The sequence below is a fragment of the Actinia tenebrosa genome, unplaced genomic scaffold, assembly GCF_029948245.1.
Source record: "Actinia tenebrosa isolate PJP-AT-01 unplaced genomic scaffold, QUT_ActTen_1.0 PGA_scaffold9__36_contigs__length_13948895, whole genome shotgun sequence".
Classification (NCBI taxonomy): Eukaryota; Metazoa; Cnidaria; class Anthozoa; order Actiniaria; family Actiniidae; genus Actinia; species Actinia tenebrosa.
The window spans coordinates 2,441,725-2,456,841 of record NW_028292586.1 but is presented as its reverse complement, the minus strand read 5'-3'; the positions used below and the strand labels follow the sequence as shown (position 1 = coordinate 2,456,841).

Here is a 15,117-nt window from a genome sequence, read left to right as displayed (position 1 = left end):
GAGTTACGCTTATGAATTATTTTAACCGCATTTTTTTCAATTCTTTTAAAAAACTTAAAAGTTTTAAAGGAATTAAACTTCAGATAAACAACTTCAATATATTTTCTATTAGTTTTGTAAAAAGAAATTTTTTTACAACTTTTCGAAATTTCAAAGAAGTACTAGTTACCAGTTTTACTCGGTCTTGCAGTTAATCCAAGATGGCGGACGAAGCGAGGAAGAAAATTTCAGCCAAACTTGAAGCTGTTCCTGATGTTGTTATAGACAGCCATGGACTATTCAAATACATCCTTATAGAAGTAAAGGATAGGAATGATGATAGTCTTTCTAAATTCGTCGTTAGAGGAAATGCGAAGGCAGATTATCACGGTAAGTTCTAAAGATGCGGTCAAACAAATAATATTTCTGTTTTTTTGAGAATATAAAACGTACCGTTAAATAAAGCTTATTTGTTACTGGAAACTCTATTGTTATTCATTATTCTATTTACAAGTACATTATTCAAAGAAATATTAACCCATACCTCTTTTTATCATTTAATATAAGCTAATGTTTAATCGTGTAATCAAACAAGCTATAATATATATTGTCTGGTTACTATTAATTCCTATTCTTGGTTTGCAATCTATCCCAAGAGAGCACAATAACAAAAGGGATGTCCGCCATGTTGGAAGATATAACAAAAGAATTCATTGAAAAATCTTTTGTCAAATTCTTCCAACATGGTGGCTACGACGTCTATTGCAAACGAAGAATACATATTGGATAATATAATGTTTACAAATGTGTACATTGGTAAGTGAGAATAAGTGGTCATTAAAGCATGTTACACAGTTATTGGGTGAAGCTGGGTATGCGTAAAGAATTATGCAGACTGAGGTGGGTGTTTCCTTCTTAACCCCCCTTTCCCCTCGGCCATATCGTTGTGTACAGGAATTGTTAGGGAATTCTATTAGGTAAATATATATTGAGGTGATGTCATATTTTTCGAGGATTCTGTGCTTTGGAGTTTCTTTTGTTTCATTTTTAGCACAAGCACAACATTGAATTCCTTTGCACCATGCATGAATTAGTCGTGCTTGGCTGCCCTGTGAAATCTTCCCAAAGAATAGTGAGGGTGCGATCACATAGAGCAATTTTCTCTGCAACTTGTCTGGCAACAAATTGCTCTGTGTAATCGCACCCTTACCTACATACTTCATCAATGATTAATTATCAAGTGTATTTGCATTAAATGTCATTTGTTATATTTTTAGCTGATATATTAGAAGAGGTACAACCAGGAATCGACGGTCTTGGGTTATCAGCAGTGTGCGTTGGTGGTGGCAGAATAGAACATAACTCTGCTGAAAAACGGATTTTAGTATATGGTTATTCAATGGTAAATACTTCCTTCTACATTAATAGACCATTTTCGAGTTTCAAATTACTGCTGTGTTCCTTGATCACAGACTCATATATACAGTGTTAGCCTCGTATCAGTGTTTAATTATTCAAAAAATACCAATGATAAAGTAAAAATTGGAAAACTTCAACAATACAAACACTTTGAAATTTGACGGACCTTGACTGGAAAACGTAACTATCCTGCACAACATTGAGGATAACCCTGTGTAAATGAGTCTGTAATCAAGAAACACAGCAGTAATTTGACTCCTCCCCTCCCCCCACAAGACATAGGTTTCATTATCACTTACAATAAATAAAATTTAAAATGTGAACCGATAACAGTGGTTTCACTGGGTGGCTCCTCTACTGGGTGGTTTTTCTACTAGAATTTAGAAGTTAAAACCCATGACCCAAAGCACTAATATAAGAAATAAGCCCAGGGTTCGTGCTACTCCTTAAACTCCTTGAAAACTCCTTGAATTGAATTCACGTTTTCAAGGGCACTTGAAAAGCTCTTGAATTTTATGATTTTAGTGAAACTCCTTGAAAACTTGAATTTTTGCTTTGATCATTACTTGCAAGGTTCTGAAATAGATCTAGTCAGAAAGATTGAAAAATCTGAAAGTCGGCCATGTGCAACCAGTGTGTAAAACCTTGGCATAGTTAGCTGAACATACTCCTTGCAAATTCATTTTTGGGTCCTTGTATACTCCTTGAATAGTCCTTGAATATTAAGTGGTTAACTAAGCACGAACCCTGTAAGCCAGTATTGTCTTTGTTTTTCCAGGGGTTTGGACGTGCTAACCACTCTATTACAGTTGAGAAACTCAAAAAGGATTATCCTAACTACAAGATCACTTACACTAATGATGGATACTGATGTCAGTGAGCACATAATCTTAATAATGAACAGTAGTTATGTAGTAATTAACAATTAATTGCCAGAAGCAAAGTGAATATCAAAAATACCAAAGTGAGACACGAGTCTTTGAGCGGCAAGGTAATTATTCCTTGATATTCACTAAGCCTGAGGTGAATAGCTGCTTTAATATTTTTAACACAAGTGAATTTTTGTTTTTTCCAATTTTATTTATCTCAGCAAGCAGCACGCATCGACAAACGAGCGTGTGCGTGTGAGTTGTATTCAACTGTAGGTGTCTATTTTATATTATATTCACTTGTAGGTGAATATAACAGCATAAGATGTAAATTGTGACCAATGGGTGCACAGAATTCATTACATTCACTTGTGCAAAAATATTATAGTTGTACTTGACATCTCTTCCTTGAAAAAAAAGTGTCGAGTATCTACTATAGTGAGGGCAAGGAAAAAGTGTTAAGAGAATGAAATAAGAAACAATAGTAGATATACCCACCTAAATTAACATATTAAGATTCAAGAAGAGATAACTAGCTAAAAACTAGTGTGAGCTGCGTCGGTGTTTCTAATGAAACAGTACAGAAACATTTATTCATCAGTTGGACAGAATGTGAGCACACAGCATGTGCGCACACACTTTCAGTTGTATCATTCCTATCTAAAATAACGGTAATTTGAATTTTATAAAAGAATTTAAAAACTTGCTTGCTGTGGTGTGTGAAGTCATGAAGCACTTAGGGATTGGTAAAACACTCGAGAAGTGTTGAGAAGCACTCTGCTATGTGTCATGCTTCTCCTAACACTTTTCTCGCCAACTCCCAAGTGCTTTATAGCTGCACAAAACACGCCCGCATTTTCTTAAATTTAAACTAACAGCAACTAAAGACAACTAAAATAATGATGTATGTGTTAATGAAAATACTTTTATCTCCAACTTCTGTTCGTACAATGACTTTGCGCAACTGACAGACTTTTTACCTTGGACGTAATCAGTTTTTTCTCATTTTAAACCATGCTATACAAAAATAATGATTTTTTTTAGAGTTGTATCCATATTCATGTATCTTCTTAGCCGTGAAACAAGGAAATGATACTCTAGGGAATGGCACGTGGTCTGAAATGGGAAAACATTACGCCCATGCTGAAAAGGTCTATTTAATGAGGGTTTTTCACAACACACCTTATCCTCAAACTTTATTGCTAAGAAAGTTTCTTGAAGCAAAGTATTTTACAATGCGTATTTGTTTCTAATACTTGTCTGGCGACACATTTGTTTTTGGGGAGGGGAGGGGAGGGGAAATATGTCGAGGTCGATGGGGAGTAACATCTTGTAAGTTTGAAGTAATTTCAGTATTTTTCCATGTAACATCAAGGTATTTTGATATGTATCTAGAGAGAACGAAAATGTCAGGATTTGTCACTGGGGAACAATTAATTGACGCAAAACTAGATCTATGTAGTAAACTTTAAATTTGATGGCGATGCTATCGCAGTTCACGTTCAAAAACAAAGATTTGGTATCGCGTTGTCTGACCAACAATGGAATTCTTTCTTTTAAGAATTTTTAAAAAACACTATCTTTGACATCTTTTACTTATTACTGAGGACGTTGAAAGCCAGTTTCAAATTCTAAGATTTAATCTAGGGTCATTTTCCTTTGAAACGTGACTATTTATGCCAAACGCTGATGCAATTTTGACAATTAAGATATTTCGCGTGTAATTTCGATGTACGTTCATTATTTTCTTCAATTTACTGTATTTCTGACACTCCAATTACATAGCAAACAAATTCATTTCCTTTGGAAAGATCTGTTATATAAAATAAAGTTCCCTACGGAAAGCCTAGAGCAACTTTTTTTTTTCTAATTTGTCACTTTATCTGACCAAATTCTTTCACTCTTCGCCAATTCGACGGTAAAAATAGCTACAAACCCACTCAACTTTGAATAATCTTTTCGTGTTTCGAGTTTGAAAGTTTGCAAGGATATCATCAATATTTCAATTAGTCCTTTAGTTAGCTGTTTTTTGGGACCCAAACTGAGAACATTTCATAAACATTTTATGTAGCTATCGCCACATTTGTTTTACTTTTTCGTGGTCTTGCTTATAAATATGCATGAAACTGAAAGTGGCAGCTTATTGAATTATTGCAATGGTAATTTTTGAGCCGTTTATGTATGATCACTAATTGCAGTCTTTTTACTATTTAAAAACTCAAGCAGAGAGACGTTAAAAAGACTGAAGGAATTATAAAGAGTTCTTCTAAATTTTGATAAACAATGCCAACGCTTATCAACGCTTATCACAAGAGCACTTACATTCACGAAATGCATGACTACAATTCGACATAAATTTTTTCCAACTTGTTTACAAAAATATCATTGAAAATCATTACCTAATGAGCTCTTGAAATTTAAGCCTTCAATTCTTCACACAAGTCATAACATTCTCCCTGTTTTGATAAATTTTCAAAACTCTAACTTTCCAATACTCTGATACATTTGCTGTCATTGTTTTGTGTGCAGGAGATTAAGTCATAAATTTGTTGAAAGATAAAACTGCTAGACTTCATTTTTCTAGATGAATATGACTAATGGTAGGAAGTATATTTTATGACTCATAGTCTATGAATAAGCGACAGTCATTACACTCGGATAATCATCTCCCAAACCCCTCACTTTCTCATACATAGTAATGAATGAGTCACGGGCGTTTTTTGAAACTTTTTAGGATAATATTCCAAAAGTTTGTCATTTCTTAGAAGTTTCCTTCCTTCAGAACTCTATTAACTATGTTTAGACATAACATATCATTTGCGTTTTCTTTTGAAATGGCGAATTTAAAGTCAAATTTAAAGTGGTCAATTTAGTTCAGAAACTTTATCTTGCATACTTGTGTCGTTTTTACAGTTCTACTAGAAATTCTTATAAAATAGATTATTTCATTTCGTTTCCATAGTTCGAGTATTCAAGTCGATACACACACACATACTCATGCAACAACTCCAATCTATAGTTGTATCTTTTTATTATGGCTTTATTAAGGCCGGTTTAGACGGTACGATTTTCGTCTACAACTATCGTATACAACACGCTCGCGTCTGTCGTAGGCGAGTTGTAGGCTTGATTTACACGCTACGACTCGAGTTGTAGGATGGCGCGAGCGTGTTGTATACGATAGTTGTAGGCGAAAATCGTACCGTCTAAATCGGTCTTTAGATACACGTACAGAGTATGAATGCATCGAGTATTATTTCACCCGCCCGAACGGTCCTCTTTTCATATTCACTCTAATCACCCTCGCTTCCTGGCCATATCGCTTATAATTCTCTTTTCGATTTCTTCGAACGATATTAATTGAAATTTAATGAACTTTTTTTTTAGGCAATTGCAGAGCGTTTTTCGTAACTGGTGGCCTTAACTTATCTTACCGTAGCCATAACTACGCGTTTTGATTGGATGGATTACTGGAAGGCAATGGAAAGCCATTTCAGTGTTACCACAGCAGTAGCTTACATGCTGTAAATCACAGTAATTAATGTTTCCAATAACCACTTTATAACTTTCATGTCATGTAGCGGTCGTTTCGTTTAAGTCAAAAACATACGGTATCTACTTGCAGCACGTACACGGTGCAACATGCCCGATAACATTGAAGTGGCTTACCATTGTCTTCTCCGCGTAATCCAACAAATAACAACGCGTAGTTACGGTAAACTGGTTTGGCTACAGTACGACAACTAACTACATGACGTATCCGGCGTTTTCCATTGAAAACCGCTCTAAACTAGAAACTCTCCCAAAATAACCCCTTTGTTGTAGCATATGTTTGAAAAAAGAAAAAAAAGTACCATCACCAGTATCATTTTTTTTTTTTTTTTTTTTTTTTAAATCCATTTACAATTTAAAAATTCCTGATTGATAGCGCACTCGCTAGAATTAACGAAGTAACACTTTTTCTCTCTTGAGAAAGTCGAGGGTATTTTACTCTAAAAGGATCGACGAGACAAACCCTACCTATTTATAAAGAGCGTCATTGTTTTGTAATAAGATATTAGCCAAATATTGCATGAAACAGGAGATTTTTTCAAGTGAAAACATTGATTAAAAATAGAGCCAGGAGGTAAAACAAGACTTGAAGTCTAGATATGACACATGAATAACAATTTCGGGTATATTTTTATGAGAATGAACGAATATTCTTTGAGAAAAACATATTTTCACTTTGCTGCTTGAGCTCTGAATGATAGGAAGCCATTTTGATGTACGTTCCTTTAAGTCAAAATTCTTAAAATAAAACTCAGGTTTACTTCAGGTATTTTTGAGAATCCCTTTTTCACGCCGTTTTGCCATATAAATCAAGGCAAAATAGAATGTTCACAAAATAATGATTTTTCAAGACAGTTTTTGTCTAAATATTTGGCTTCAATCTCAACACGAGAAACAATCTGACGCGAGTACAAAAGACGAAAAAAAATAACCCCTTTTTATGAATACCAAGAGGATTATATTTTTAAATAAAAAAAGACTTTAAAAAGTCTAGACGTTACAGCGCCTATCTTTTTCTGGTTTAGTTTATTTCGCACTCTTAAAAAAGTATAGGACTCCGCGATTCAGTGTTATTAATGTCGAGTTTTAATGTTGGTTTTATCCAATATTGGACCAAATCAAGGCCCATATTGACCTGTGTGGGGAAAATATTGAAAAGAAAAGATGAAAATCTCTTGAAAAGAGACAGATTTCTCACAGCTATAACAAGAAGAGCACCGAATATCTTCTCTGAATGTACTACGAGAGGCTAGAGATTCTTACGTTTTTCAACCTTTGACCAAACCATCTAGGTTGAGAGATTTCGATGAATGATTCATAGACCACCACTAATATAAATACATAAACCACGCGTTTGATTCAAAAATATATGCATATAACATCACCGAAAACCGCTTTTATCAAACTTAAAATGATAACTCTGTGATTATATCTCAGAAACGCCACGTTTTTGGATTCGATATCTCATATTTAGATATGCGACTATTTTTGACACGCGGCCTTCCAGCCCCGCTTCATTTATGACTGAGTAGCTGACCCGTCAAGTGGCTCGCTTAAGTCTCATTATTTTTTTTTTTCAATTAAAAATTCCTAAATATACGTTGCGCTCGTATTCAATAGGAATTAATCTTTAATATTTCTTAAATAACTAAACAGGTTCTCCTGAATTCATCATCATTGTTACCGCCAACTTTAAAGGCCGTAATCTCCATGACAACCGGAAAGCCTGTAGGTGTTTGTCACTGTTTTCATTTACATGACACGGCTCAGTAAAGCTTGGTGTTCGTGTTCGCCTAACGCGATATTGATCCGGGGAAAATGACTCTTGCCACAGTTGAAGAATTCCAGTAGAAAGAGAACTGGGATGGGAAAGAAAAACAGTAAACTTGAGCCCGATTTGATTCAAGAATTGGTCCATAAAACGTACTGTAAGTGGCTCTCTATGGCTATGTAGAGTACGTGTAATTTAGGCTAATCACGATGTGTTTGCATTCGGTCGCATACAGAACTAAATTTAGTAGCTAGATAGTTTATTCCAGATATTACCTGTCTATTTGATAGTCCTAATTTATCAACATTTTGTATTCTATTTTATCTTCAGTTACTGAAAAAGAGCTTCAACAATGGTAGGTTGTGCTACGTTCTTTTCTTTGACTACGACCCCTAAAGAAAAACCATGTACCACTCGAGCTTGTGCTAGCTGCTCACACAATATATCTTATAAATAACTGTAGCCACAATACAAGTTATCCTTACTTTCAATTTTTATTAACTTTGTACAAACCAGGTATAAAGGATTCCTTAAAGATTGTCCTTCTGGCTGTCTGACAGAACAGGTAAGTCTTCATTTGGCATTAAGTTGTTTTGCATATTTGTACTAGGAAGTCGTGGTGCTCAAATTGATGCAATGCTTCGGCCTATTTAACTCATTTGTTTACGGTAATTAACCCAGCAGATTTCTAAACAAAATCTTAGGAAATAATGAATAAACCTAGGCCGTAGAGTCGGCAAAAGAATCTTGAGTCTTCTAGTAATGATATATATATGAAAAAAAGCGAGTGAGTTCTCTTAATCTGTTCAATTGGAAGACAAACTATTTACGTAATTAAATTAAATTATTTATATTTCTATATATCTATTTACTGTTTTTCAGGAATTCCAGAAAATCTATAAGCAGTTTTTTCCATATGGGGATTCTTCGAAATTTGCGTCATTCGTCTTTAATGTTTTTGACGAAAACAAGGTATCAGTATTTCTATCACGCGAGGAAAACGCTTTTATGCCCTCAACATACTTCTGTCTTTAGAAATGCTTTTGTTTCTACATTTGTGGCTTTACAAAGAAAAGAGAAAAACGGTCTTGTTGTTGCTTCCAACTGTTTGGGAAATCTCTGAATTTTTTAAAGATGGTGATTTTTTGTTTTGTTTTTTGTTTCGCGTTCAAAATAAAACACGAAGAATAAATACAAGAAATAATAATTAATGTTTTTTTTGTATTTAAATCACTTCAGTTTTGTTTTTAAATGATGTTTTTTGGCCCTAAGTTGATAAAACGACCCAACGGCCCATGAAAAACGAAACTCGGCTAGTTTTGAGCGATAACAGTATTTTTGATCACTTTAAATTTATGTCGTAAATTGTCAAAATCTATTTTTATGTTGAATGAGAAAAACTTGATATTTACGAGGGGAAAATATGAATTTATTAATTAAATAACTGAGATTATCAGACGAACCAGATAGAAAATAAAAATAAAGGTTATCGTTTTTCATACCGGTAAATGTTATGAGAAATTGAAGACCAACACTTAATACTTGCAATGCTACTTGTGGGAAGACTTTTATAAAGATAATCATAATATCATAAAGCATTTTGGGCCTTGAAAAAGAATGGCAATTCATTATGTAATGTCAAGTGCGAGTCTCATTCAATTTATAAAATATAGTATGTGGTTTTGAGCGCGAAAACCAAGCATTCTTGATGAAGATTTGAATATGAATAATCGAAAACCATCCTGCGTCAAAGGCGTGTTGGTGAACAGTTGTTAATTTTTTTTTTTCAGGAATGTTTTCATATACCTTCAAAACCCATTTAAATTAATAAAAAAAACTTTAATATCTATACAAACCAAGATTTTTCTTTTTTAGGATGGACATATTGAATTTAGGGAGTTTATCTGTGCCTTATCTGTGACGTCGCGAGGAAGTATCGACGAGAAACTCCAGTGTAAGTTGAGTTCCGCTTTTTAGTGAACTGTTCACACAAAAATAAACTAATTTGCTATTTTTGTGCGATGTGGAAATGAAAAAGACAAAATGTCGCGAGTAAATAATTGGCAACTCATATAGAAGATTATACACTTGGCCAATAATTGTCTTTTTAAAATTAACCGTACTTAGATATAATCCAGAGGATTGAAATATAGATATTCTTGACGTAGTGTTTTGCACTTTTAAGTTTAGTGAAATTCATTTCGATATTAGACTTGATAGTATATATTTTAGTCAAGTAGACGGCAAGGCTATCTGTTTCAAAGCGAACGTCTGCGGCAAAACAGGATAAAAAATATTTTTTAAACAAAAACATTTGTCGTTTTTTTTGGATTGTTTTGTGTTCTGTTATGGGACTTCAGTATTGTGACTTTGTTTCAAAGCTTTTCCCCCCCGCCTGTTCGACGCCTTAGAAGACAGCTTGGGAAACAAAGCGCAGGGAACTGAAGAAAGGGCGGGAAATATTTTAAAATTAACGCGTGATTATCGCAAAGTGAGTCTAGCGAGTCGATGTATGGATGGATGAATGGGAGGGAAGGATAACTGGACGGACCGACCGGGGATAGATGGATGCATGCATGCTTGGATGAGCAGTGGTTGGAGAATGGATGGGATGAATGGATGGGATGGATGAATGGATGGATGGATGGATTAACGGATGAATGAGTATCTGACTCGCTTTGTTGTATATTCTTAGGGGCGTTTAAACTGTATGATTTGGATGACGATGGTTACATCACCAAAGAAGAAATGCTACACATTGTCGACTCTATCTACAAAATGGTGGTAAGTGGCTGAAACATCGGGTTAACGTTGGAAAGCGTGTACACACGAGTAGCTTAGCGTTGCGTTTCAATAAGAGACCATCAAGGTCCTTCGTGGTCTCTTGGTTTCACTCTGGATCTACGATGTACAGTTACAAATATAAAGTACTGTCGCAAACAATATCTTGCCTTGAATTGGCTTCCCGGCAGCCCCTCGTTAATTTTGCGTTCGTCACATTATAATATGGGAAGCCATTTCCATGCTAGGACTAAAATAAAATTCCACGCTCCGTGATTGGTCTCCCCTCCATGATTGGCCTACCCTCATGGTTGAAATTTATGGGCACAAGAATGCACTCTCAGGTATGTCTTGACAGATTTTCCTTCTTCCATATCTTGTTTTATACGTCGGGCTCGCTGAAACACAAGGAAGCCACATCAGTGCCACAATATGTCCGTGCAACACGTTGCTATAAAATGGTTTTCCATGCATTTTAATGTAGCTATTCGCCGCATCTCTTTAATTAAAATCAAAAAATTAAATTCCAGATTACAAATGGCAGATTAATTCATACTCTTTTTGCTCTTTGTGCTTCCTGTGGTTCTTTCCAAAGAAAAACTAAATCACAGGGATCCCAAGAGTATATTTATCCGAGTTAAAAATACAATCCTTGTGTACTTCTTGTATTTCACCGTTCTTGCTATTGATTCCCTATTTTGAACAAATGGAAAAACGTTTAACTAATTGGCTATCACATCTCTTCGACTCTGTTTATTTTACGTTAATTAATTTGGTGGGAATTTGTGTATTTGCAATTAAGCGAAAAATTGGGAAGTTTACCTATGGGCTATTCTAATCTTAATCCCAATAATTTGAGAAAATAAACTGATCGTTTTCGTGCCAGTTGTCGGGTTTGAATGCCAAAAATAGACTCTTTGAGCCGAAATTAATACGTTTTTGATTATGTTTGATATCACATTTGATCACGTTTTTGTCCTTCGGTAAACTTTCCGATAAAAGGCGTCGTATATCTTACTTTTCTCGTGTTTCAAAGTATTTTTTTATTATCCCTCAAAGAAAATTTTAGAATCCTATTTTTATATAATTTTCTCCGGTCCTCCTCGTTTGTTTGTTTGTTTTTTTTTGTTTTTTTTGTTTTTTTGTTTTTTTCTTGTTTTTTCTTTTGTTTTTTTTTTGTTCGTTTTGTTTTTGTTTTGTTTTTGGTTTTTGTTTTTTGTTTGCTCCTAAGATTCTACGTCTTATTTATATTATCTTATTAATATAAAGATAAATGTTCGAAGGAACATTTGTGGCTAAAAAAGGTAATGTAACAAGAGGATTACATGTCCGAAATAATAGATCATTAAGCTCAGCTTATTCATAGGTCTAGCTGCCGACCCAAGGCGATTGAATAAAGGGTGGGAGTGGCCGGTTTGGAGCTGGGGAGGGGTGGGTGGGGCAGGGTTAGAGGGACAGGCAGTGACATGATGCTCTTTGTTCTTGCCCTATCGTCGTTCAGAATACTATAATTACTTCATCGCAAAAAAGATTATGCGTGTGATGTCACTCTAAGACCTATAAGACTCTAAGGCGTGACGTATTTCCGGGTCCAAAATGCTTATAAAAATGGCTAAAATGAAGCAAAAAATTGGATCCAAATGTTATCATCTTTTACAACTCACAGAACGTAAAACAAATTTTAATGTGAAATGAATGATGGGAAATATCTTCACATAATTGAACGTGTTTTGGACCGGAAGTACTTTTTCATACAAATGACATTACACATAAAAGCTTTATGAATAAATTGTCCTAGTTTTATGAGGGTAGCACTTAACAGCCAGTGGCTAACAAACCCGTGGCCCTCATTCCATGATCAAATTGGAAATTAGATGTTACTTTTATCAGAATTTTTTGCGCGTGCAATGGCGTGTCCCAGTGCATTTTGGCCATTCCGGGGGTGGGCGGGGTGTCAAGTCGAGATTGTAGTACATTGTAGGACTGATTAGGGGACGAAATGGACGCAATCTTGAAAATAAGTCTCCTAAAGCAGTACCACAATGCACTATAATCCCAACTTGAAACAGTTTTCCCTCAACCTCGTAATGGCTAATGGATTGTTTACACTGAAGATGCTTCCTTGAATGTGGTTTTGCTGCAGGCTAGTTTAGTCAAGTTACCAGAAGATGAAGACACACCAGAGAAAAGAGTGAATAGAATATTCACACAAATGGACAAGGTTAGCTAATACGTGTTGATTCAATGGACTACTTCAACGATACGGTGGCCATCTTGGATGACAAGGTATCATGGGGCGTCAAGGCGACAAATAAACCTTTGTTACAGTTATGACGTCGATTAATATTAACAGCTCACCACAAGAGAATACAACAAAAGATGAATTAACTAAGACGGCACATCGATCACCTTTACCCATAAAAGAAGGACAAACACTACGATATTCTATATATTTTCCGTCATCTTTGTTTCGTTTTGCCCCCTGGCAAGATGGCCGCCGTATCGTTGAAGTAGTCCATTTGTCATGCATTTTACTCATGATTAAAGTACAGTAATAAGGGGGGAAAAACGTGTAAGGTGTAAATAACATCGATGTGTATACGATGCATATCGAATATAGGTGCGGACAGACGGTGAAAAATTGCGCGCAATATTGCACGCAAACAGGACTAGTACAACAGGACTAATGGAGGGTACGTTTGTACATCCCTGAAACTTCAGTTCCTGCGCGCAACTCCTCACGCGCAACAAGATGGAAGTTTGCGTGTTTTGACGCAAAAGTTATTCCACAGGAACCCCATCAGCATAAAAATGGGCTTTCCTATTATTCCGCTCGGGGGGTACTACCACCCCAACTTGGGTAGGGGTGTGCCGCCAGGACCTCAAAACCCTGACCCTATCCCAGACCTAAAATTTTGATTTTACATACCCTATCCCAGACTAAACCCGGTTAGTCAATAGATTGCAATCAATATTTACTCACGTTTTTATTGTTTTTGTGCCGGCAGAAAGCGTAGCCTATTCGCCAGACAAAAACGACCAAATCGTTAACCCTATCCCAGACAAAAATGATACCCTATCGCAGACAAAATGTCATAAAATAGGGCGGCACATAACCCGTATAGCAAATATAGGGGAGTGCCCCCCCCCCCCCCCCCGGGTTATTCCGACAATATAACAGAACTCACCTCATTTCATTCCTATTATTCAGAACGACGATGGCAAGTTATCAATGGAGGAATTTAGAGAAGGATCGAAAGCCGATCCCTCAATCATCCAAGCCTTGTCTCTGTACGATGGGTTAGTCTAAGCAACTATATTCTAAGCTAGTTTTATTTATCTGGATTATTTCTGGCCGAAATACCAGCAGTGTAAACATTTGTGGAAGATATCATTACTCGAACATGAAGTACTTTTGGCTATGCTATTCTGAATAATAATTTATTTGCTCGAGAAAACTTCAACAGGACGTGAGTCCGACTGAGGAAGCTGCCCCTGGAATGAATTGATTTGGAGAATTTAGCCGTATAGTTTTGAAAAGAATTAAAGGATGGATCAACTGTTATGTAAAAGATAAAGCTTATTGGAAAACTTCTGTGGAGGAACTTAAAAGAAAATAACATTAATTGCCATTTGCGGAGAAGATTTACGCGTTAATTAATCAATCCAAGATGGAGGATCCAAAACTTCGGTTGACACGTGATTTTTTTTCAACATACTGGAAAAATCGTTTATGACGTTAAGGTCTTGAAAGAGAGGATTAATTTTCAATGAAAATGTCTCGAAGAAAGATTATGTCAAAGAAAAATTTGTTAATTTGGAAAAATAGTGTCCCGTGAAGATGAGCGAAAAAAATAACAGATCCAAGATGGCGGACCTGTTGCTATATCTATTTAACCACGCTATTAGAAGGCGCTCGACGAATGCTTTTAGATCTAGGTTGGAGAAGTGATGTTATTTATTGCTTTCAATGAAATCTTTCCCGGTCTCGAGTGGAAATTTTGGCAGCTGAACATATGGCAGGCGCGGCCATCGCGATTAAGTTGGTTTTGGTGGATGTCAATCAAAGAGTTACCTAGAAATTTGTGGGCTCAATTGTGTGCGCGCGCACGTCACCAGTCTCAAATCGGCAGTTGCCATGACCACAAAACTAATATAGGTACCTTCTATACTGTCATGGAAACACCTTGATTGACGTTCATCAAATCCAACCAGCGCATGTTATGGGGGAAAAAATTTGATTCTGCCCTGAATGTCATCAAAATCGACGTCATCAGAATTGCCCAATGCAACCCCTCCCATTAAGAATGAGCCTTTATTTATACAGGGTAGCCCTTTCAGTTACATAAAATAACTGTTATCAATAGGAGCCCTGATAAGCCCTCTGATTCTTTGAGGAAAATTCATGTGGTTGGATTGATGCGCATCATATTTGAAAAAGTTATCAATGCTTATTTGAATTAAAATATATATAATAAAAAAAGTATATGGTTGCGTAAGCCTTGTGCTTTCGCAGGTCACACTCCTTCTGAGAATGAGTATGATGTTCAACGTGTTTGATTTTGTTGTCATTTTACTGATTTTGTTGTGCGTGCTTGTGCACCACAGTCAATATTACGAAATTATTATTTTATAAGATGTGGTTGTTGTCCCTTCTTGTGAAAGAGTGTCATCCATAGTAAAAGCCCCTAAAGGCCCTGTTACACGTGAAATTTTTTAGCTGAAACTTGCTTGCAACGGCGTTGC

General features: G+C 35.8%; 2 protein-coding genes across 2 annotated transcripts; both read left to right on the top strand.

The window, feature by feature from the left end:
• Window positions 1–194: 194 nt before the first annotated feature.
• Window positions 195–3,495, top strand: LOC116300319 (14 kDa phosphohistidine phosphatase). The gene is made up of 3 exons (XM_031709166.2): window positions 195–369; window positions 1,257–1,381; window positions 2,177–3,495. The coding sequence occupies exons 1-3, from the start codon at window positions 201–203 to the stop codon at window positions 2,267–2,269; spliced, it is 387 nt and encodes a 128-aa protein (XP_031565026.1). The 5' UTR covers window positions 195–200; the 3' UTR covers window positions 2,270–3,495.
• Window positions 3,496–6,840: 3,345 nt separating this feature from the next.
• Window positions 6,841–15,007, top strand: LOC116300318 (neuronal calcium sensor 1). Its single transcript, XM_031709165.2, has 8 exons — window positions 6,841–7,747; window positions 7,921–7,945; window positions 8,107–8,155; window positions 8,473–8,562; window positions 9,466–9,544; window positions 10,286–10,374; window positions 12,515–12,592; window positions 13,583–15,007. Exons 1-8 carry the CDS (start codon window positions 7,684–7,686, stop codon window positions 13,679–13,681), a joined length of 573 nt encoding a protein of 190 aa, XP_031565025.1. The 5' UTR covers window positions 6,841–7,683; the 3' UTR covers window positions 13,682–15,007.
• Window positions 15,008–15,117: the final 110 nt, after the last annotated feature.

Bases quoted from the DNA above. Each gene is read 5' to 3' on its own strand.
- LOC116300319 (XM_031709166.2), top strand. From the start codon at position 201: ATGGCGGACGAAGCGAGGAAGAAAATTTCAGCCAAACTTGAAGCTGTT. The intron at 370-1,256 runs GTAAGTTCTAAA...TTATATTTTTAG, and splicing joins TGCGAAGGCAGATTATCACG to CTGATATATTAGAAGAGGTA. The intron at 1,382-2,176 runs GTAAATACTTCC...TTGTTTTTCCAG, and splicing joins TAGTATATGGTTATTCAATG to GGGTTTGGACGTGCTAACCA.
- LOC116300318 (XM_031709165.2), top strand. From the start codon at position 7,684: ATGGGAAAGAAAAACAGTAAACTTGAGCCCGATTTGATTCAAGAATTG. The intron at 10,375-12,514 runs GTAAGTGGCTGA...GTTTTGCTGCAG, and splicing joins ACTCTATCTACAAAATGGTG to GCTAGTTTAGTCAAGTTACC. The intron at 12,593-13,582 runs GTTAGCTAATAC...CCTATTATTCAG, and splicing joins TATTCACACAAATGGACAAG to AACGACGATGGCAAGTTATC.